The 24,702-nt window shown below is 36.7% G+C and overlaps 1 protein-coding gene and 1 long non-coding RNA gene across 6 annotated transcripts in view; both read left to right on the top strand.

Moving 5' to 3' along the window:
• The window catches only part of LOC106084177 (uncharacterized), a 125,738-nt gene that overhangs the window by 27,677 nt on the left and 73,359 nt on the right, over positions 1-24,702 (top strand). The window lies entirely within an intron of this gene.
• LOC106084174 (cytochrome P450 4d1) lies at positions 894-15,868 on the top strand. 5 transcript variants are annotated; one of them, XM_059366885.1, is made up of 4 exons: positions 894-1,460; positions 14,740-14,809; positions 14,880-15,439; positions 15,497-15,868. In XM_059366885.1, the coding sequence occupies exons 1-4, from the start codon at positions 899-901 to the stop codon at positions 15,844-15,846; spliced, it is 1,542 nt and encodes a 513-aa protein (XP_059222868.1). In that variant the 5' UTR covers positions 894-898; the 3' UTR covers positions 15,847-15,868. The 5 variants fall into 5 exon arrangements, with proteins under 5 accessions (XP_059222868.1, XP_013103144.2, XP_059222867.1 ...); XM_013247690.2 differs by lacking the exon at positions 894-1,460 and adding an exon at positions 6,730-7,378; XM_059366884.1 differs by lacking the exon at positions 894-1,460 and adding an exon at positions 7,402-9,816.

The raw sequence follows: 24,702 nt of genomic DNA, 5'->3' as shown, positions 1-24,702 counted from the left end.
TCGCACGTTCGAAGATCGCTCGATGATGGTGGTTTTTATGTCATGTTTACTTGTTGCTACGTATTACTAGGGTGTGTGAATTCCTAGACCGTGTACAAGAATTTTAATTTGTTAATGACATTGCTCATTATTTGCAATTTGCACATTTATTATTGATTAATACATTGTAATGTCTTCTGATATAGTGTACGTTCGTTCGTTTGTTCATTATTTGGTTCATTCATTTCATTTATTTATTTTTTGCTTACATTTGATTAATTAGTTTTGGTGTAATAACAAATGTAGACATTTCATTTAACAAATGTCCTCTCGAACTCATAGAATCACCCAGAATCAAGAATGTTTAACTTGATGTTCTCCTTCCCATTCACAACAGCACAACAAAGCTAAGCACATCACTTTGATGTTGCTGCTGATAAATGTTGGCAATTAGTACTTGGCTTGCCAGAATAATTAATCTCAAATTATTTATGAAAATTTTATTTGAAATTCGCCAAAACGAAATCATCAATCGGAATTTTGATCCAAGATGTTTTTCTGACTAGTAATTTGACATGCGTGAGTTTTCATTATGTTTTTGAGGAAAAATCTGTAATTCTGAAACTCAATTTATATCAAAGTTGACAGCTTGCTTTTGTGTCACAGCGGTAATGCCATTTTAAAGACATTCTCCACAATTAATATCCTCTCCAGGTTGCCCTTATCAGCAATGGGCATCCAGCAGAGAATATTTGAATTCATGTCTTAACATTAGAATATAAGAAATTTAAAAATTAGTTTATTTTTAAGTTCTTATCATCCATGTTCTCCCAGCAGAGCATATTCGACAGTCAATTATCAATTCCGGACTTAGTTTGAGTTTCTTGTCGTGGCGTTAAGGCGAGATCAAGTGCATGAAATGTATTTTGCTTATTTGATATTTACATTGCTGTCGTTGCTGATCCTCAAATACTTGCCCAGTTGGAGGAGCTATTTAAGGCGTTGGAAGTTATCGAAAAATTTACAAGGGCCTGCGCCATGGCCCATCTTGGGAAATGCCACCCTCTTCTTTGGTTGTTGCCCTGAAGATGCCTTTATCATCATTAAAAACATAATGACTGAGCATGGAGATACTATAAAATTCTGGTTTGGCTTTCAGTTCAGTGTGTTCATGGCCAACACCAAAGATTTGGAAATGATTCTGGGAACCACCACTTGGCTGCTGAAGGCCCATGAATACAGCTTTTTGGATAATTGGTTGTGTGAAGGTCTATTGATCAGCAAGCCTAACAAATGGTTTAAGCGTCGAAAAATTCTAACCCCAGCATTTCATTTTAAAATACTGGAGCGGTTTATAGAAATTTTTGATAGAAATTCACGGGTATTAGTAAAAAATATTCATCATGCCACACAAAGAAATAATCAAAGAGAGATCATCTTGGGACATTGGATTAATTTGGCAACATTGGATGTTATCTGTGGCAAGTATTTATCTAGTGATTGAAAAATCTATCTTCGGCACTATTGAGATGTTTTAGTTTTATTAAGCACTGGTTGTAATAGAGCAAACAGTGGCTGGAGTTCCCAATTACAAATGTTGACCACCACATAATTGGACTAAATTCTAAATGAAAACCACATTGGAGCCTACAGTGAATATTCATTATGAGTTTTTGGTGATGATGTTCATGAAGCAAGAAAAAAAATATTGATTTCATTGGCATAAACATTGTTAATATTTTCATACGTATTAAAATTCTAAGCTACAAAATAACGTGGAATGTGCTGTAGGCTCGACAGAATCGGATATGCTGAAGGCCCGACAGAATCCCCCGGCACAGTGGGATAGAATTGAAATAAAACTAGAAAAAAATATGTCATTTGACAACGGATGGAGGTAACTCTTTGAAATTTGGAAAAATGGTTAGAGCTGAGGTGTTATCTAGCCACCGTAGCGCAGAGGTAAGCATGTCCGCCTATGACGCTGAAAGCCTGGGTTCAAACCCCGGCGTGAACATCAGAAAAAATTTTCAGCGGTGGTTATCCTCTCACTAATGCTGGCTACATTTGTGAGGTACTTTGTCATGTAAAAACTTCTCCCCAAAGAGGTGTCGCACTGCGGCACGCCGTTAAGACTCGGTTATAAAAAGGAGGCTCCTTATCATTGAGCATTAAATTAAATCGGACAGCACTCATTAATATGTAAGAAGCACGCCCCTGTTCCTTAGTGGAATGTTTATGGGCAAATTTGCATTTGCATTGTAATCTAGATCAGCTCTTGGTAGAGCCCTAACATTTGTAGCATCGGTATTTCGAAAAATTGTTCGGGATAGAATCGAAATAAAACTAGTAAATGCCATTTGAGAACGGATGAAGGTAAATCTTTGAAATGGTTAAATCTGAGGTGTTATTAAGCTCTTGGTAGACCCTTAAATTGGTAACATCGGTATTTCAAAAAATTGTTCGGGCCGCCAAATCTTCACTGATGGTCCGATAGCCAAAATTCTTTTTTTCTGGATAATGCTAAAAAAAAACTACCAAAAAAAGTCCGTGAAGTCCGTGAAATCACGCTACAGTCTTTAAAAAAGAAATGTTGAGCCGAAACTTTGCACAGATTCTTTTTTGTCCATTGACAGGTTAAGTTCGAAAATGGGCTATTTCGGACTATATCTTGATATAGTCGTACCCATATAGACCGATCAGCGGATTTAAGGTCTTAGGCCCATTAAAGCAACATTTATTATCCGATTCGCTGAAATGTGTTTGTTTAAAACGGCCCAAATCGGTCCAGATTTGGATATAGCTGCCATATAGACCGATCTCTAGGTTTAGGGTCTTGGCCCCATAAAAGGCGTATTTGTGGTCCGACTTCGCTGAAATAAGGGATAGTAAGTTATGTAAGGCCTCTCGACACCCTTGTTTAATTTGGTCCATGTTTGGATATAGCTGTCATATAGACCGATCTATCGATTTAACGATACTTGAAGTATACAACAAGAAGGACGATTGAAAAATTAATGATTGAGATACATTGGGGATCGGATCGCTATATTTTTATTCAATTTTGCATATAGTGGAATTTGGCCGAATAGCCAAAAATTAAGACATCGATGGTATCAATCGATATTTTGCCAGCTCTATTTTATTGTCCGATTCTGCTAAATTTGGTGTAGTAAGTTGTGTTAGGCTCCTCGACATCGCTGTTCAATATGGCCCTGATCGGTTCACATTTGGATATAGCTGGCATATATGTCGATCTCCCGATTTAAGGTTTTAGAGCCATAAAAGGTGAATTGGTTAACCGATTTTGGGGAAATTAGGCACAATGAGTTGAGTTAAGACCTTCGACATTCGTACCGATTATGGTTAAGATCAGGCTATATTTGGATATAGCCGCCATATGTACCGATCACATTTGTTACTCGATTTCGCTGAACTTTGACACAGTGGGCTGTGTTAAGCTTCTCGATTGATCGGTCTATATTTGGATTTAGCAATCATAAACATGTACCGATCACCCGATTTAAGTTCTTAGGCCCATAAAAGGTGATTTTTTTTAACCGATGAATGTGGTACAATGAGTTGTGTTAGACCCCTTACATAACCTTCTTGAAAATGGTGGAGATCGGACTATATTTAAATATAGATAGATATATATCCAATGTGGTGGGTATCCAATGTTCGGCCCGGCCTTTTTTTACATAGGCATTTGTGATTCTGTTTTGATTTGGATACGGGGAAAATTTTAAATTTTCTGAAAACGAAAATTGAAAAAACCGTAAGAAACAAAACGATTAGAGATATCTTAATAATTTTTTTGAGTTTTGCAGATAAAAGTGTTTCCAAACTGAATAATTTTTAAAGCTTTTGCTTTTTGAGTGTTATCTGTGATATAATCCATCTGTTGTCTGATAATTTCTTTTAGTAATCAATGAAAACCATGTCTTGTGAATTTCATACTCATGGTCAGATTAGCCCGGTTTACTCCCTTTTGGGGGAATAACGTAGAAAAAATAGAAAATTAGTAGTTATATGCAAATCCAAACCTCTATGTGAAATACTCAAAATTGGACCAAGCATCCATATATCGCTAAAAATATATATATATATATATGTGTTTCCCTTCATCAATTGATCGTTAAATCATGTTTGGCGTGGTGTTTCTCCTGTGGCTTTAATTTTTGCACAACAATTTTCCATCATTAAGCTCATCTCGAAGGAGAAATAAAGACATCATTAGAAAAATGATCCTAGCCCTAACGAGCAAAACAAAATATGATTTCGGTAGCGATTCGAACGTTGACTGATTGTTTGATTCTAAAATATTCTTTGGTACAATAAACATTAAAGGAAACCCCTATTTGTAAGGTTTTTCGGTTTCTTTAACTAAAGTACAATGTTGTGCATTTCCTATAGTCAATTTCCTAACATTAAACATTTTAATAATTTTTTTAATGACATTTCTGCGAAAATGTAAATTTACTCAATGTATGTCTCTGTCAGTCCATATTTAAGATAGTTAATTCTTTCTGAGCTTTGAACTGTAATCATATATTGTGTATAAGATTTCAATACTCTAACAAGCCCTTCTAGCCTGAAATCAATGAAAGATATTGGCTTATGGCTATTAAAAATAAATTGTTTTAATATGGAGAGAAAACGCCGAGTGTGAGCGAATGTTGGAGAAATGACAGCTTTAGCGTTAATTTTTTATTTTGTAGCTAAAAAATTCTTTAGAAGTTTAATTCCACTCTTTCCTATCTCTCCGCATACATACATACATATATATATGCATACGTTGTAGGTGAAAAATTAAAAATACTCTCACTTTTATGTAATGTGATGCCTAAGCTTAATGATACACTTAAAAAAATAATCTGATATTTGTACTAAAGTGTAATCTTGTGTAATTCTTGTTTTACTAAAATTCTGCTTGTTGTAAAACAACTTTGATTAATCTTAAAATGTTTTTCTATTTTTTGAACTTAGCCTCTTACCTTTCAACGATATTTTGACCTTCATTTAATTTGTCTTTCGTAACAAGAGATCTGATTTTTATGTCAGGTTTCGAACCAATGAGTTCAGCGTCATAGGCAGACAAAATAAAAATCCTTAATATTAAGGCAAATATCTTTCACCAAAGGAAATATTTTCTTAAAAAGTTAGAAAATTATTCATATATAAAAAAAGTTTGCTTATAAAGCTTAAAAAGATTTTTTAAGAGCTATAGGGAAAATTTTCACATACACATAACATTCAGAAAAATACATGAATTCTTTATTTGAATCGTTAGTACGGTCCATATAATTTAATGTTTGAAGAGTATTTCATGCAAATGTTGACCGTTACTGCGCCTCTAATGGTCCATCCTCTAAGTCCAATTTTGGCATACTCTTTCCAATATTTCGGCCGGTATCTCATTAATAAATGCTTCAGTGTTGTCTTCCAATGCGTCAATTGAAGCGGCCTTGCCTGTATAGACATGAGCTTTAACCTAGCCCTACAAATAGTCCAAAGGTGTTAAACCGCACGATCTAGGCGGCCAATTGACCGGTATCGAACCTAAAATAAAATGTTCACCAAACTCGCCTCTCAATAAGTCTACGGTTACACGTGCCGTGTGGCATGTGGCACCGTCTAGTTGAAATCACATGTCATGCAAGTCAAGCTCTTGCTTTTTGGGCCCAAAAAAAGTTGGATATCATCTCGCGGTAGACCTCACCTTCACAGTAACGTTACGATTCGCATAATTTTTGAAGAAGTACAGTCCAATGATTCCACCAGCCCATAAACCGCACCAAACTTTGACGTTTTCTAGATATATTGGTAGCTCTTGCAATGCTTCTGGCTGATTTTCACTCCAAAATCGACAGTTCTGCTTGAGCAGAACTGAACTTCGTTGTAAAATGAAAGAAGCGTGCGATGAACTTTCTTAACAGAGCACACATTTTCACAATAAAATTGAATAATTTGCAAGCGTTGTTCGTTTGTAAGACGATTCATGGTTATATTATAGACCAAACTAATGATGTTTGACAGTGAAATAAAACACGAAACGTGCGAAAGCTGTTTAAACCAGAGTTGTCAAAAAGATAATAGCTCAAGAGCCAAAACTTTTAAATAAAGATTATATCTTTAAATTAATTTCCTAATTGCTAACGGACGAGACCATCCCTTTCAAATTTTGATCGCTGATTGATTCTTATTTTACTTCATGGATGACTGTCTAATTATTACTTATTGAAAAATATTTTTTTTTATACTTAGCATCTTGACCTATAAAAATTAAACAATTATATTTTGACCTACATTTGAGATTTTTGTCTCTAATAACAAGTCTTTAAATTAGGTTTGGTAGTCTTTGGCTCGTAACTTTAACATAAGGAGACAAATTTTTTCAGTGCAGTGAATGGAACTATGACTTAAAGCACATATATAGCGCTACGTCTGTTTTAGCTTCCAGTATATGTATCTCTCTCTTATTACTTTTTTTGCTGTTTATTTTTCAGCAGAGCTGCTTGTTTTGAAGAAAAATAAAATCTATAAGCTTGATAAATTGCTGTCATATATTGAGAGGAATTTTTATAGATAAGCCTTTCTTTTGAGTGTAACCAAAATCTTCACATGTTTTTACGTAGAAGCAGAACTAGTTTTTATTTGTTCTCTATCTCCCTCTCTCTTTTACTCTCGAAAGACTCGTTCTATCTATGGCAATTGTTGACATCAGAATAAATGAATGGGCTCTGATCCGATAAGCAATGCAATTCAGTGTTTTGCTCTCATCGGAGTAAAAAGACAAATGTGCGGATCCAAACGCCAATCGCATACATCTGGAACAAAATGTTCTTCGCAGTTTATTTACCCGTTACGCTACTTGTGGTTCTGCTTTTTGCTTGTTTGCCCGGTTTAAGGCAATATTTGAGACGATGGCAACTGTCGCAGAAATTTCAGGGACCCCCACCGTGGCCTATTTTGGGAAATGCCTATCTCTTTTTCGGTTGCCGTCCCGAAGACGTATTCAACATCATAAAGAGTATAATGATTAAGTACGGAGACACCATTAAGTTTTGGTTTGGTCTTGAGTTTACTTTGTATATGGCGAATACCAAAGACTTGGAAGCCATACTGGGCACTACCAACTGGTTGGTCAAGTCTTATGAATATCGTTTTCTTGACAATTGGTTGTGTGAAGGTTTATTGCTGAGCAAACCAACGAAATGGTTTAAGCGGCGTAAGATTTTGACACCTGCCTTCCATTTCAAAATATTGGAACAGTTTATTGAGAGTTTTGATAAGAATTCTCGCGTTCTGGTCACAAATATGAATGAGGCTGCTCAACATGATGGAATGTTAAACATGGGACAATGGACAAATTTGACAACATTGGATATAATTTGTGGCAAGTGTAACATATCATTTCTAATGTGCTTTCTAAAATATAATAAACAACATCAAAATGCAAATTTGGCCACGAGCATTCCATATAACAACATTAAATAAGTAAAAACCCGCCGTGTGGAATCTTGGGAACCCGCTATCAAAATTTACAAAAAATGCGCTTGGACATAAATTTACTCTTCGTATTAAATTTCTGCTAAACCAGACAAAAATTCAAGCTTCTTGCGGCCGTAGAAGACTAATCAAGAAATTGGTGTATATCACGTCATTCACCGATTTGGGCCATATTTACCACGCATGTTGGATGTCATTACAGAACATTACGTAGAAATGTTCAGCCAAATCGGATAGCAATTGCTACTTCTCGGTTAGGTTAGAGACGGAATTAAATGGTACTTGACTCGGTTGTTGGAAATCATAGCAGAAGTCTTTGTGTCAAATTTCAGCGAAATTAGATGAACATTGTAGGTTCTAGGGGCCCAAGAAGTCAAATGCAGGAACCGGTTTGCATATATAGTGTAAGTTTATTGACTGATTGGAATCATACTCGGCAATGATGCTGGAAGTTAGAACAGAAGTCCTTATGCCAAGTTGATATAGGCCCCTTAAAAAGCAATTCCCCGATATGGTCTTAGACCAAAGCAGCCGCAATCAATTCCTGATTTGGTTGTTGTAAAAATATTCAGATACGAATTGAGTTATTAAAGGCATATTCTGAGCGGAATCCATGGTGGTGGATACGTAAGATGCGGCCCGGCCGAGCTTTCTCTAACGGAATTCAAAATTATTGTTCCTTTTGGATTTACTGAGTATTTCTACAGCGGTTCAAGGTATTGTAAAATAGTGAATTTGTTTGTAACACCCAGAAGGAAAAGAGATGGACCCATTGATAAGTATACCGATCGTCTCAGAATCACTTTCTGATTCGATATAGCTATGTCCGTCGGTCTGTCTATCTGTCCGTCTGTCCATGTTAATTTGTGTGCAAAGTTGAGGTCGCAATTTTCATCCGGTCGTCTTCAAATTTGGCACGTGCATTTTCTTCGGCCTAGAGACGAAGCCTATTGAAATTGGAAAAAATCAGTTCAAAAATCAGATTTGGCTATAGCTTCCATATATATGTTCGTCCGATTTGCACTAAAATTGCAATAAAGTGCTCATTTGTAAACCGATTCCCACGAAATTTTGCACGAGGGATTCTCCTATAAGCCTCAACATTATTGGTGAAGTTCATAGAAAATGGTTCAGATTTAGATATAACTCCCTTATATGTTCGTCCGATTTGGACTAGTATTGCAATAATTTGGTCATTTGTTAACCGATCCACACGAAAATTGGCGCAAAGGATTCCCTTATGACTCCCGGTATTGTGAGATAACACAACAAAAACTGAATCTCATAATTGTGGCATCACTGATCACATGGCAAATGTGCGGCTGGCTACTTGCCCTTCCTACAGCCCGCTGTGTTTCCATATCGAAAAATCTGGAAAAATCTAAAAGTGGCCCCCCATCAAGAGTTATCGGAGCTTCTGACCAAGTGCCTAGAAGCTCCATATTGTAGTAACAGTTGGCTCCAAAACTTCAAAATTCTACTTAATAATTTGGAAAGATATTTAGTAACAATGAATGCACAAATCTCCGCGTTTTGTTGAAATTGTGGCTATGGCTATGGCTATATCATTTCATTTGAATACACGTCCAATGGAAAAATTATTGCCCAATTCAGGGGCATTATAAATCGCGATAACGTCGTAACTAAAATCGACAACCTATTCATGCTTGTGCCCCACTATCATGCTATGGATAATAGTTAGTTAGCGCGAAATGCTTGTGGCGAATTGGTTCATTGACGTATTAGCCAAATTTTTCAATTTTGAAATTTGGGCAATTCTGTTAGGCCTGTTGGGGGTGGTAGTGTACGGCATTTATCATTTCAAATACAAGCACATTATCGAAGTAACCCGAAACATACCATCGCCTCCATCCTGGCCTATTGTGGGTCATGGTCCATATTTCATGTTCAAGCAACCCCATGAAATGGTTCAAACTATGGCCTACTTGGAAGAAACATATGCAAAGCCTATGAAATTTATTAAAATATGGCTGGGAACCGAGTTGAATATAGTCACAGGCGATCTCAAAGATTTGGAAATCATTTTGGGTGGCGTTCAGCATTTGGAAAAGGCAGGTGAATACAAAGCTCTGGCACCCTGGCTAGGTGAAGGCTTGCTAGTCAGCCATGGTCGTAAATGGCACCAGAGACGTAAAATCATTACGCCGGCTTTTCACTTTAGTATCCTTGGTGATTTTGCGCACAACTTTGAGAAGGAAAGCAGAATCCTGGTACAAAGTTTGGATTGCGAATATCGAATGCAAACGGAGGCAGGATTTTGTCTGGGTGATCTGGTGAATTTGTGCACATTGGATGCAGTATGTGGTAAGCATGAAATAATATCTCTCTCTCCCTCTCTTTCCCTCCCTTTTTCGTTTGGGCGAGACAGAGTTTGTGTTGTTTTAGTTAAATATGGTAGCAAAACAAATGGCTTATCGGACCATTAATATTCGATAACATCAATTCCAAAGAGCAATTTGTGATGGAACACTGGCTACTGAAATTTCGAGTACTTTGATTAGTGATAACAGCTAGCTAGTCATATAAGTTTTTACTGCAATTAACGATTAGTTGTTGCAAAATGTTCGAACCGAGTTATTTATTTGACGGTCTTGTCGAATTTGGCGCATTGCAACTTATCGTTGGTCTCTTGAGCCTGCTGTGGGGCACCGCCTATGGCATCTACTATTTCAAATTCAAGCATAGCATTGAGGTGACCCGCAACATACCTTCTCCGCCGGCATTGCCCATTGTGGGTCATGGACATTACTTCATGTTCAAAAAACCCCATGAAATGCTACAGACCATATGGAGATTGGGCATGCAATATGCCAAGCCAGTTAAATTTATTAAAATATGGCTGGGCACGGAGCTGAATATTATAACGGGAGATCTGACAGATTTGGAAATAATTTTGGGTGGTGTCCAGCATTTGGAGAAGGCAGGCGAATACAAAGCCTTGGGACCTTGGCTGGGCGAAGGTTTGCTGGTTAGCCATGGACGCAAATGGCACAAGCGACGTAAAATCATTACACCGGCTTTCCATTTTAGTATCCTAGCTGAGTTTGTGCAAAATTTCGAAAAAGAGAGCAGGATCCTGGTCCAAGTTCTGTATCGAGAGTATTTAAAGCAAACGGCGGCGGGTTTTTGTCTTGGTGATTTAATCAATTTGTGCACATTGGATGCAGTATGTGGTAAGAAATACTTTCAATGTATAGTTGGTAGAAAAATTGGTTGCGAGACGGAGGGTTTTCATTAGTTTCATTTATTTCATACATTCATTGCTCTAAGTGGTCTGGTATGTTTAATCTCGCAAATATTTGTAATTCTCCGAAATTGCCCATAATTGGTCATATGCCCACAGGAAAAACCAAGGAAGGCTTTAACAAATTCACCACATCGGTTTATGGAAGTGAATCAACACACATATGTTATCAGATCAACCACAAATGTTCATAAATTAACAACAGTTTCTGTAAACGAAACGTCTACAGGCGTAGGTGTAGTGCACAGATTTTTTTTTTAAAGATTGCAAACAATTTGTGTGTGCTTATTGCAAGAGTAATTTAAACTTAAGATTGGTATACGTATACATTTTGTAGGAATGATGTTCACAACGGTGGGTTCACAAAACCAACCCCGCATGTTGACAATATTTTCAACAACACCTGTGTATGCTTATGACATCTTTAGTGTATGAACTTGCAACGTCATTTTTCTGTCAGTGTAACTAGTACATCATAAGCAAGCATGTCCACTTGATGGTGAATAGTATTTTGTTATTGCAGAAAATGCAAGAAATGGTTAATGGGTTCCCAACTCGAATTTCTTTTGCAAGATCTTGACGATTTGTAAGTGATTATGGTCCAGAATCAAAAGGCTATACAATATCAGGGATCGAGTTGTCGCATACGTGCACAAGTAAAAATCTTTCGAAAACTTTCAAATGTGAATTATGCATTTCCTTATTGAAGGAGAAGTTTTGAAATCCAAGAAGGCGAATGACATTAAAATGTATATAAAAATGGTATAACATCTATTAAATATGACATGAAATTTCATTCGATACGAAAGCGTACTTGACTTTGGGCGTTCAATTCAAAGATTTCTGATTTTTTTTTGTCAGTTTTGCCTCTAAGTAGTAAAATATTTATATTAGTAGAATTTATGTTCGATATTTTCTTATCTTCGAATATTTGGCAAATGCACTTTGTCGAAACTTTCGTTGATTGGTCACTCCTCGTTATGACATATGATTAAGAATCCAATGTACCCACCTAACACACTCTACGATAAGCTAATCAATGGATGATTTACTCATAAGACGATTAGATAGAAAGGGCAGAAGGTGTCCAAAACAATTTTGAAAGTGAAATTTAAATTCGGTAGCCTTTAGTAGGAATGTAACATTTGAATACGTTAGAAATGACCGCTTTCGCAATATCGGGTATAACCTATTTTTTCGGTTTCTTGGTGTTACCAATAATTTTCGGTTTCATAATATATCTGGTGAAATTTAAACATACCATCGATGTTATCAAGAGCATACCAGGTCCACCGGCTATTCCCCTAGTGGGACATGGACACTATTTTATAGGCAAAAGTCCGCATGAAAATCTCCTACAATTTCATGCGTTTGCCAAAACGTATGGACGCACCTATAAGATATGGCTTGGTCCGGAATTGAATATAATGACAAATGATGTCCAAGATGCCGAAGTAATCTTGGGTACCACGCGCTTCAATGATAAGGCCCAACAGTATGTAACCTTGGACCCATGGCTGCGAGAGGGACTTCTGATAAGTCGCGCCCGGAAATGGCATCTACGTCGTAAGGCACTTACACCTGCATTCCACTTTAAGATTTTGGAACAGTTTGTTGAGATCTTTGATCGTCAATCGCGATCATTGTTGGAAAATCTACACAAGGAACATCGCATGCAGACAAGCGAAGGGTTTGATTTGTACGATTGGGTCAATTTGAGTACCTTGGATACAATATGTGGTAAGGGTTAAACGGTTGAGTCAATTAACCCTTTAAAGACAAATGGGAAGAAAAATGCCAAAAAAAACTGTCTTAAGAAAATTGAAATTAAAGTTATATGCCAATTCGGATGCCATAGGCATATACACAGAAAATATAGCTCTTAGAAATAACCAACTACTAAATTTGGATGTGAAACTTTAAATTCTCAAAAAAAAGAAGGCAAAAGAATTTGTTGACAAATTTTGTTCTAATAGATTACCAGCCTTACAGAATAAAAATGCACTTATGTTTTTATTTATAATCTTAACTTCTAGGTCTCATGGGTCGATTTTGAATTTAAATATACCCCACTTTGTTGGCACACACACACATCTTGCCAATACCTTTCGGTTGAATGCAATGCATATTTCCAAAAAGTTAAGATTGTGCAGCCGCATTTCATTTTCATTTATTGTTTGGAGGAATCGTACCCCTCTTCTTTAATTTTCATTCGGGTTTTGGAAATTGCACTTTTTCACACTCCAACATAAATGTTACGATGCACTGTTGTTAAGATTTATTTTTTCTTGCTTTATCTGTACAGTTTTGTTGATTTTACAATATTTTTTTTTTTTTTTGGAAAAAATTTAATTTTGTTTTTTTGACATTATTCAGGGCATTATTCACATGCTTTGAATGGCTCTTTTTTGTTGCAAACGAGTCGTTTTGCCCTTATAAATTGGAAAGGAAAAACGAGTCGTGTTCACAGCATTATAAAGGGAAAACGAGTCGTTTGCTCAAAACAGCTTTGGTCTGAACATAGTATAAATCTTACAATCGGTTGTTGTCCGGCTGCAGACCATAGGGTAATCCGTTTCTATTATAAATAGAACGCAAAAAACCCGTTTTTTAAAGTTAGGCAGAAAAATGTATTTTTTGCCTTGTAATAGCATTTGACTGGTTGCCTAGATCGCGATTTCGTTTGGAACCACCCAAACTCGTCAGTAGGATTGTCAAAAAGGCAAAAACACTTGCCCAACTGTTTGTTTGCAATTGTTGGATGTCTTCATTTGGTAGAAACATATGAAGTGGACTTATTTTCTTTCTTGCTGCGCTACAAATGAAAATACTCTTAAGAGCATAGTTTCAACCCAGAAGATATTTTAAACAGGTGCAAAATGATTGTCGGTTCAGTTTGTTTAAAGAATGGACCTGCAATTTTTATGAACATATGTATACAAAAAAGAACACATTGTTTTGATTTCTTGATGATCATAAGATGTGGTAATTGGGAAAATATGAATTCTCACCAATTTTTTTCTCATGGAAACCCTTTATTAACGGAAGATAAAGGAAAAATAAAAGTTTTTAAGGGTCAAAAGGCTCCCCAATCAGGCAATTGCATAGAAAATAGGAAGATCATTAAATGCTTAGGCAGTATTTTTTTTTAAATTTAGCTTGAGATTACAATACAAGAGGAGTCCTGGGTGGTTTCTAAAAACTTTCACAATGCCAAAAACTGCTTAAAACCTATCTAACCTCCAAGTCACTACCAGACTTGAGAGATTGATTTATCCTGCATAGCCTTCATAAAGATAAAAGGCGGCTTTGGAATTAAGATCATATGGACCTTTGGGAAAAATAGGAAAAGTCATGATTTTGGGAGCTTTTCCTTTCATGGCAAGCTTCCCCTGGCTTGGATTACAACTAAAATGATAGTTGGGAATTATGTGGAAATGCTGAAATTGTTATTGTTGGCAATTGGTGAAACAGTAATGGACCTGAACATAATTTTTCAGCAGGATAATGCTACAATCCCCAAGTCGCTTGCCCTAAAACCATGACTTTCTTCCAAACATATTGAATTTTTTAAAATGGCCCGCACATATAAATCACTTGAGATTTAAAACATCTCATCCGATGTGGCTGAAATTTGAGCGCGGTGTTTTGTTTCATCTTTCAACAACTATGCCACATATGATCTAAATCAGCTTATGCCCTGATGTGGCTCCTATATAAACCAATCTCCCGATTCTTATCCAATTTGGCTGAAATTTTGCTCAATGACTTCCACTCCCAACATCCAAACCAAGTATGGCCTGAATCAGTCTATTAATTAGCTCATAAAATGTGGAAAACCAAAAATTCGGAAAATTAAATTTTAGTCACAGATTATTCATCCCTTTCAAAAACTTTGGTCTGGATTTGAAGAAAGCTAGGATTAAGCGCTCTTATTAATATCCCTCCCCCTCAATACCCCTCTAATAGTTTGTCTTCTGTAGAATCCGCCATGGGTGTCTCAGTAAACGCCCAAACAAATGCCGACTCTGAATATGTGAGAGCCGTCAAGACGTAAGTGATTTCTTTCCCTCGAAGAAATAGGTGACATTTTTACTAACAACTAACACTTTTTTCTTACCAGTATTGCCATGGTGTTGCATAAACGCATGTTTGACATCATATATCGCTTTAATCTCACCTATCGCCTTACCAAGTTGGCTCGCGAGGAGAAAAAGGCCTTAGCCGTACTTCATGGTTTTACCGAGAAGGTAATCATTCAGAGGCGTGAGGAGCTTTTGAAGGCACAGCAGCAAACGGAAGATCAATCGACGAATGCCGATGCAGATGTGGGTTCAAAACGTAAAATGGCCTTTTTGGACATTCTTTTGCAGTCGGAAATTGATGGCAAACCCCTGAGTAATTTGGATATACGTGAAGAAGTGGATACGTTCATGTTTGAAGGCCATGACACCACCTCATCGGCGATAACCTTCTGCTTTTACAATCTAGCCCTCAATCCGGAATGTCAACGCAAATGTTTCGAAGAAGTCATTCAGGTTTTGGGCAAGGATAAATCAAAGCCGGTGACCTTTGAGGATCTCAATAATTTGCATTACGTCGAGTTGTGCATTAAGGAGACATTGCGCTTGTTCCCCTCGGTTCCCTTGCTGGGCAGGAAAATCACCGAAGAGTGCGAAATAAGTAAGTCGAACAATAGAAAATAGGTGGGCATTTTATCTAATGGCGTTTACCTTACAGATGGTAAAATTATTCCCGCCGGCACCAACATTGGCATCTCTCCCCTGCAATTGGGCCGCATGGAAGAGCTTTTCCCCGAACCCAACGTCTTCAAGCCGGAACGTTTCGAGGCTGGCTTTAGCAGTGAAAAAGTGAGTCCCTATGCCTACATTCCCTTCTCGGCGGGTCCCCGCAATTGCATCGGGCAAAAGTTTGCCATGCTGGAAATAAAAACCGTGCTTGCCAATGTCTTGCGCCACTATGAGGTCGACTATGCGGGCAACAAGGATGAGGAGCCGCTGCTCATAGCAGAATTGATCTTGAGAACCAAAGATCCACTCATGTTCAAAATAAAACCCCGAGTTTATTAAATGCCGTTGCTTTGCAGTTTCATTGGTTTTCTTTTTTTTGACATATTCTATGCGACAGTTGTTGGCGTTGGCCAATTTGAAATGCGATCAAAATGATTTATTTGCCTATTATTGGGTGGATTTGGGTGCTAAAAGAATTTCTATTTCGTTTTGCACGCTAAACAACAATGCGGAAGTGGACAAAAAGAAAGAGAAATTTTTGTTTTGTTGCTAGTGTCTTTCGTGTGCTGGTTATGGTTGGCGGGGATATGAAAACAATTCATGTGGGTATAGGCAGCATCACAGCAAATGCGAGAGGGGGGAAATAAGAAGCAAAGAAGAACAAAATTAACATAGACAAAAGAAAAACATTTCTGATTTCTTTTCAAACACAAATAATTCGTATATGGAAACCTAGAAACAAAGTTTTCCAAAACCTAGGACATCGAATGCCAGCGAATTAAAATACATAAATTCATATGTATAGGTAGAATTATGTTTAGGGCTGCATATATAAAAAGTACAACGAAAATTTTATAAATTCTGTGAATTTGGCATTATTTGTTTAACGTTTAAATTGAACTTTGAGTACTTATGAGGCATTGTCTCTTTTAATACGACACATCTTGAGTAGAAGTTTCGAAGATGGTAAAGCCCGTTGTTGGATAACTATTGGGTTGCCCAAAAAGTAATTGCGGATTTTTCATATAGTCGGCGTTGACAAATTTTTTCACAGCTTGTGACTCTGTAATTGCATTCTTTCTTCTGTCAATTATCAGCTGTTACTTTTAGCTTGCTTTAGAAAAAAGTGTAAAAAAAGTATATTTGATTAAAGTTCATTCTAAGTTCTATTAAAAATGCATTTATTGTAGAAACGTTCATAGTTTGTTAGCAAAGACCTACGCAAAACCATGTCTTGTATTGTGTCCCCACTTTAGTGCCGGCGTCTGTTAACCGAGAAAGCCAGGCAGTGACATAGGAAATGTTCCAACGTCTCGTCATCTCCCCCACATGCCCTACATATGCTATCACTTGCCGCACCGATTTTGCATAAGTGAGCACGTAGTCCTATGTGTCCCGTTATGATACCGAAAGCTCTACTGACCTCCTTCTTACTTCCTTTCAGTAAAGGCCTCGTTTTCTCTTGATCCGCTGACGATGGAGTGAACAGTGGCCTGGCCAGACTTAGGCCATGGTTAATACGTGTAGTAATGGAATTCCAAACAGTCGTCGTGCTATGTATTCTACGGAACCCGTGCAAATTCTCCAATTAGGCTCAGGAGGTGACAGAATTGATTTCCTGATTTAGTTCCCTGATTCTGCGATCAGTAGGATCGGAGTAGCGAATTTCGTGACGCTCGTCTGCGTGTACGGGAAATTGGAGCGCTCTTGGGGTATTCGACCATCTGCTAAAGCGAGCGGCTGCTGCATTAATGATGTCTCGGGATTACTTCTCAGCAATACCATTATCTGAGGGAGATTCTATCTGAAGCGGCGGTTGGTGTATTCTCTGAAGCCGTCTCAATCAGCTTTCTTCCGAATCATCTGATGATTTACGTGTCCGACGTTCAGGGATGGCGTGTCCGACGTTCGAATGGCTTGTCAATGGTAGGAATTTTGGATTTTGGCGTCTATAATCTTTTTGATAACTGCGATCCGGCGGTGTACACACGTTGAATAGCTCTATCTCGGCAATGTCGGATCTGACTGCTATCCCCATATGGAATATATGGGGCCCGGAATGGTGTATCAAGAAAGTCAGTCCCTACTTCCACAGCCCTTTCGAGTTGACTGTGGCGTCGTTTTGGAATCACAGTCTTCCATAAAGACTCAAGGGCCGTCCGCGCTTGCTTCGTACATGTACTCTCTGGAATCTTCATTGAGGGAGGACTGGCTTGGTATTTCTAGAGTTCTTAAAAGCGTTGAGCTCTTTTTCTTTCTCAGCAGATTCGCAGTGTTCTGCTTTTCTAGAGAACTAATTTTCTTTCCAGCTTCCGTAGAAGTGGTTAGAATGTCAGTTCTATCCTTATGAGCATCCTGCTATTTCGCCGGATTGCTTTGTCGGTACACGCTCTTCAGTTTTCTTCGTCACTTTCTCGGACTTCATAGCAAAGCCCTCGTTCGCTTCTGCTATCATCCCCGTGACTTTATTTCTCTCGATTCGGCTGCTATGCTGTCTCATTGACACTTTTGAATCAGTAACACCACCTTTACTTAAAGGCTGGGTTATCCGTCTCTTCCTCTTTTGTTAGTCTGACGACTGGTTGTGCGCTTCATTACACTCGACTACAGGTGTCAAGGCATCCACGCGAACAACGGGAAACAGACAGATCGTAGCTTTCCCTGAATGACTATAAAATTTTTTCCGAAATAGGTAATTTTGAACGGAGATATAAATACTCGTCCGCTCCATTCTACGGTTACTTTTCAACGACCGGTTTCTGGTAGAAAAAATAAAGATCCTGATAACCAATTGCTACATTAATTTATGAAGGGAATAAGCTCCTGTTAACACATTGGGTGCCACGTCTTACCCTTCCGTACACCTGACCCGCCGTGGGGTTTTACTAAGAGCCTGTAGTTCATTTATATACGACACTGAGTGAAATTTGTTGCGATTTTTAAATAAAGAATCCTTTACTGAATATTTTTGCAAAAGCGTGGATGGGTTTTTTTGGTTCTATTAAGTGAAAAACGGTCTCCTGGGAAGAGTTTCGTCAAAACCGCTTGGCACTCAATGTGTTACCAAATTTGATTTACTTGTACAATTTGGATATATATTTATGATAGGTATGCCAATATTGTGCAACAATCAGCAATAATCTGAATTTATCGATATAGATAAGTCACTAACCGGCACCCATCTGCCGGTTAAGGTTTATCGATAGGATAAGCTATGAGTATATAGTATTCAGAGAAACAGATTCTGTTTACAAGAAGAATACCAATAAGGTAAATTGTAATCGGAGAATGAGAAACCAGTTCTAATTCTTTGTTCTATTTCTTAGATAAAAGGTCTGCGCTTTTGCAGTTTTAAAAAAAGACCAACTTTTGCTAACCGAGTAACTTACAAATTTTAAACGCTCAAAAACGCCATTTTGGTATTTTTTTTTTTCAAATAATATTCTTTATTTCCTCTCGCACATTTTTTTTGTTGATTTTCTTTTTCTTTTTTTCTTTATTTTGTTAGCTTTTGTTCGTTATTATTTTCTTTGAAATATTGCTGGGAAGGTAGTAAATACACAAAATAATATTCACAATTTTTGTGGTTTTGGAAATTGGAAAAGATGGTATTATGTAAAGGATTTTTGTTTTTGTTTTAATTATTTATTTTATTTATTTTACTAATTTTAAATAGGGGGTTTGATTTTTTTTTTGTTTTTGGTTTGTTTGTCTTGACATAAAAAATCGTTTTGTTTTCTTTGTTAAATATAATTGTAAATATTTGTTGTCATTTTATGTGGTTTTTATGTTCATGGTATATATATATATAGTATATATAATTGGAATATATAGTTGTTGTTGGTTTTGTTTTTATTGTATATAACATTTATAAAGATACATTATATAACAAGTCATAAATTGGGAGGTTTTTTATAACGATTCGTTCTGTTTTTTTTTTGTGTTTAGTTTTTGTTTTTAATGGGCTTTATTTTTTAAGTCGAAATTTACAACTTAGTGAATTGAATAAAAGAACACATGATTTTTTGTTTATTAAATAAACTGAATATTTTGATATTGTTGAAAAAATTTTGCAAAACAAAAGTTTGACACAAAATTAGGAATTTTCATAAGCAGCGATAAATGAGCAGAAATTTTTCGTTAGCTGAGTTTTGTATTTCCCTCTCATGAGCATTAATATTGCAATAAACTATTCATTCCTGTCTTCTTTATTTTTTTTTTCTTGGGTTCATGGAATTATATTGACTTATTAGTTACAGTAATTTTGTTGCTAATAAAACATATTACGTATTGGCTTATTATGATTATTAAGTTTAATTAATTAATCTCTATGATTTTTTCTATTAAATGTTTTTACTGAAACAAAATCCGATCGACGAATTATAAGAAAAAATTTAAATTTGATGTCATTTCAAATTCAATAGTTAGAAATTTTCGATTTGCAACTAGTTTTACTTGACTTTCTATCTGGTGGTTGTAACCAAATTGTCAGAGTCGCATCCAAATGAAAATGAAATTTTCAACAACAAGCAAAAACTTGCTAAGTTTGCCCGATCCGTATCTTGGATTCTGCTAAAAGTTTACACAAAATGAACTTAGTTGAATGGCACAGTTGTGCTTTACGTACCAAATTTCTGCCAAAGCAGGCAAAAACTAAAGCTACTAGGGCAGACGAAGGCTGTTCGGTAGATCGGCTTATATGGTTTAAGACCGATTTGGATAATACTTACCATGGATTTAAGATGTCATAATAAAACACTTAGTGAAAAAGGACCACTTTATATGGAAGCTATATCCGATGTGCGACAAGATTCATCTAAGATTATCCCCCTCGAATGCCAACGTGAATATTTAACTTCCTAGTGTGTTTGATGATCGTATGTAATGTTACATATATGTGGCTCTAAAGCTTGTATTCAATTATAAAAATGCTTACAGTAAATTGTCAAAACGTTGAAGGTTTTTTTTTATTGAATTACTCTACATGTATAGAGATGGGTTTCTATCAGGCAAATACCAGGTAATGTGCTCAATACACTATATCGGGAGATCGGTCTATATGGCAGCTTTACCCTAATATGGTCCGATCTGGACGATTTTCGACACAAAGGTGTAGAAGTCTATCAAAACTCAAATTTCATCAAAATCGGATGAAAAATGCTTCTTTTACGGGCTCAATACGGGAGATCGGTCTATATGGCAACTATATCCAAATATGGTCCGATCTGGACCACATTCTAGAGGTCTACCAGAACACCAGAACACTGTGCCAAATTTCATCGAATTCGGGTAATAAATTGATCTTTTACGACCTCAATACCCTTTATAGGGAGATCGGGCGGTAGCTCTATAGGGCAGCTTTATCCAAATATAGTCCGATCTGATCTGGGTCTACCAGAACTCATTGTGCCAAATTTCATCCAAATCGGATGAAAAATGACCAATTTATTGCCTCAAGACTTTAAGTCTGGAGATCTGGCTATATAGCGGATATATATAACTAAAATTCCATTTTGTGAGATCAGAGGATTAGGTTTATATACAAAGAATACGAAATCATTAAAAATTGTTTGGAAAATGTTTTTATAACCAAGATATCTACAAAATTATAAATACCCAGCTTTTGGGTATAAATGGGTAAATACCCGGGAGATACCTTTTGGCTATTTACCCAACGCCCATCTCTATACATATAAGATTTGAACTAATTTTAAATAAAAGCTAATCCAAATATGATACAGGGGTGTGAGGTTGTAAAAAAGTCATCACCCTAATATATATATGGGAACTATATATTGTATAATTCTGAACCGAATTCAACCAAATTGAGGCCTCAAAAGTCATCTGAGCCGAATTTCAAGAAAATCGGCTAGCGAAAAATGATGTAAGCGACACAAAACCCCATCATACAGCAAATATTGAAAACAAAATATTTTTCGTTTTTGTAAATATGCTTTAGTAGACGTCCAATGCCAAATTTTAATGGCCTATCATAAATATATATCCAAAGTTATTCAATACAAATAGTCTCCTGTAAAATTTGGATTTTGTCGCTCACATCATTTTCGCGTGAAGGGCTCGATATTGTCTTGCTCGACTCCCCTTGGAAAAAACTTTGAATTCCTTTTTATATATAAACTAAACAGTATTCAAAATTACTTTTAATTCGCTTATGATCGGATTTTGATTGGCGCTTGAATGCATAAACGAAATTCAATTTTAATTAACTATGAATCAAATTGTTATTGCCAAGTTCTGTGTGTGTGTGTTTTTTATTCATTATTTGTCCTTTCTAGGTTCCGAATTTCTATTTGTCAAAAGAACTTTTTTATTTTTTAAATTTTTCATTTTTTTTTATCATTCATTGCATACAATTTCGATTGGCTTATTGACATAGATAAAGTTTGTCTGTCGGATGTTGTTTTTTTTTGTCACATAGTTGATGCTGTAACTTGTAGTTGTTTTTTTTTCTCCTTGTGATGCTGATGCTGATACAGTTGCAGTTAAAATTCGTTTACATAAATTATTATCATAATGATTAATTGGTATTGTTGCTGTTGTTGTTATAGTACATTTGTTTTTTGTTGCTGTATACTGATCACCGTATCGTCATTGTGATTGAATCTCTTTTTCTTTTTCTTCTTTTTTTGTAATTTTTAATAATTTGATCCGCTAACAGTGTTTAAAGTTTATATTAAAATTAGTTTAGTATTTTGTTACTTCACATCTTGGGCTTTTTTTTTTTCTTTTTAATTTCAAAAGTTAGGTCTTAACATTTTGTATTGGTTTTTGTTCTTCTATTAGTTAAAAAATCTTTATGGGCAGTTGACGTTGTTCACTTCTTTATACTTTTGTGTTTGTCTTATTAACTTGACTTAAGTAAAAAAATTTCTTCTTTTTTTTTTCATTAATATCGTAATTTATTAAGGATTTTTTTTTTCTTTTTTTGAAAAAATATTAATATACAAAGTTTTCGTTAGATTTTTGTTTTTGGAACCTTTTGGGTTTGTTTGTTATTAATAATTTACAAAAAATTTTAACTTTTCAACATGGAATTATCATTATTTGTTCAACAACATTTCGTTTTATTTTTGTAACAGTACTAAATTTGTTTTATGTAATTTGTATATAAATTTAAATGCTAAAGCTAATGTGGTAAGTTCTATGGAAGTCAGTTATGTCATATTTTTCTCACAACTTTATCGTCACTCTGTTCCTTGGGAATTCTTGAGAATGAAACAAAACAGCATAAAGAAAATGACAAGATTGCATTTTCGTAGAGCTAATGGCCAGCAGTAGAATAAAATTTAGGGTATATTTCTGCCATATGGCTTGAATAATTCGTAGTTGAGCAAATTCGTAGTCCAATAAAACTTTTGGGGCAAGCACTACATTACTAAATTAACATATGCAGACAATTTTGGTAATACGTCAGATACTGGCCTGCGTCGGGTTCACGGGAGAATTGAAATTCACACCGCTGGCGGGTTTGAAAGCGATGCTGGATATGCAACTTATTGAGGTCCATATTCGGAAGTGAGCCACCAAGGTTTGGCTTAGGCTCGACATGTTAAGAGAGGAGTTCCACAGTTTTATTCTACATATTATGAATGAGTAGGATGGATTGAGGAAGGTTTCAAACTAATACCTGTTGCCGAGACCAATTTGGGAAAGAATCTTCAGAATTTGCTTTCCCGAAAGAAAAGATTGGAAGCCGGCTGCTGAATTTGAGAAGAATGAAACCTCTGTCTTCACTAGTGGCTCCAAGTTGGTGTCAGGGACGGTATTGGGGGTCTACTCCGATGCACTCGGAGTAGTATTTTAGGCGGAGATCTGTGCCATAACACGTACGACAGGCGAAAGGGGAATTCGGAAAAGAGATTTGCCGCCTTCAAAGCGAGGTGTGTGGCAGAATATATGGAAATTCTAAACGCTCATGACATGACGCTAACTTGGATTTCCGGACTATGGGAAGGCAGATGAATATGACAATAAGCGCTCACCCATTTTCGGAACCACTGTGCATAGTAGAGGAGATGGACAATGTAGGGTGGGTGACAAGCTGGGAATCTATACATGATTGCTGGACTGCAAGGCCACTCTGGCTTAGCGTCAGCCGAAAGAGCTGCTGGTGCCATAAGGCCTATGGACATGTTCACCCTTATTACCGTTGTCGAAGGCGAAAATCGACAGCAGTCGTAGTCAAAGCAAGGACATTCTGGTTTAGCGTAGCGAAGAAGCTGCTGGTGCTATATGGCCTATCGACATGTTCACCCTTATTACCATTGTCGAAGGCGAAAATCGACAGCAGTCGTAGTCAAAGGCGAAGTTCACAGTAAGCGCTCACCCATATCAAGCGAACTTGTCGTTATACTCGTGTAAGTGCCATTTTCGGAACCTCTGTGCCTAGTAGAAGAGATGGACAATGCAGAGTGGGTGGCAAAGTGGGAATCTGTACATGGTTGCTGGACTGCAAGGACACTCTGGCTTAGCGTCAGCCGAAGGAGCTGCTGGTGTCATATGGCCTATCGACATGTTCACCCTTATTCCCGTTGTCGAAGGCGAAAAACGACAGCGGTCGTAGTCAAAGGCGAAGTTCACATTTCGTGGTATGCTGTAACTTATTCGCCTTCGCCTTATTCGACAGTTTGATAATAGAAAAAAATTGTGGTAAATAAAAAAATATTATAAAGGTAGGTTCCATACTCTTTCGACAAACAGGCGCAATGTATTAGTTTAGAAAGCAATTAACTTATGTATCGACCATTTTCCTTAAATTGGACATTCGAATTCGGCTTATGTGATGTCAAAAATGTAAACGAATTTTCATCTTCGACAACCATAATACCATTTTGTAAAAATTTCGACATTCGACTACGTTATTGCCATCCAGAATAAGGGAGATTAGTTCTCTATGAATGAAAATATCCCAGCCCATAAAGAGGTTTTGAAACAAGAAGGCTCCCATTTTTTCGCTTCCTGGCATCAACCTTGGCAAAGACGCTTCGAATAAAATTGGGCGTTGACTGTTCTATTGGTTAGTTATTCTTTAAAACCCATTGAATTAAGTCACGAAAAGACGAAACTCGAGGATTTCTTAGGCATTGCTCAACTCTTTTGTTTCCGCTGGTTGGATCAATCCTAGAGCTAATTATTCAACTACAACTAGAGGGAATTGAGTGGGATGACGATGGG

Source organism: Stomoxys calcitrans, chromosome 4 (assembly GCF_963082655.1).
Source record: "Stomoxys calcitrans chromosome 4, idStoCalc2.1, whole genome shotgun sequence".
NCBI classification, from domain to species: Eukaryota; Metazoa; Arthropoda; class Insecta; order Diptera; family Muscidae; genus Stomoxys; species Stomoxys calcitrans.
This window is presented reverse-complemented; position numbering and strand designations above follow the sequence as displayed.

Bases quoted from the DNA above. Each gene is read 5' to 3' on its own strand.
- LOC106084174 (XM_059366884.1), top strand. From the start codon at position 9,204: ATGCTTGTGGCGAATTGGTTCATTGACGTATTAGCCAAATTTTTCAAT. The intron at 14,810-14,879 runs GTAAGTGATTTC...TTTTCTTACCAG, and splicing joins TATGTGAGAGCCGTCAAGAC to TATTGCCATGGTGTTGCATA. The intron at 15,440-15,496 runs GTAAGTCGAACA...TTTACCTTACAG, and splicing joins CACCGAAGAGTGCGAAATAA to ATGGTAAAATTATTCCCGCC.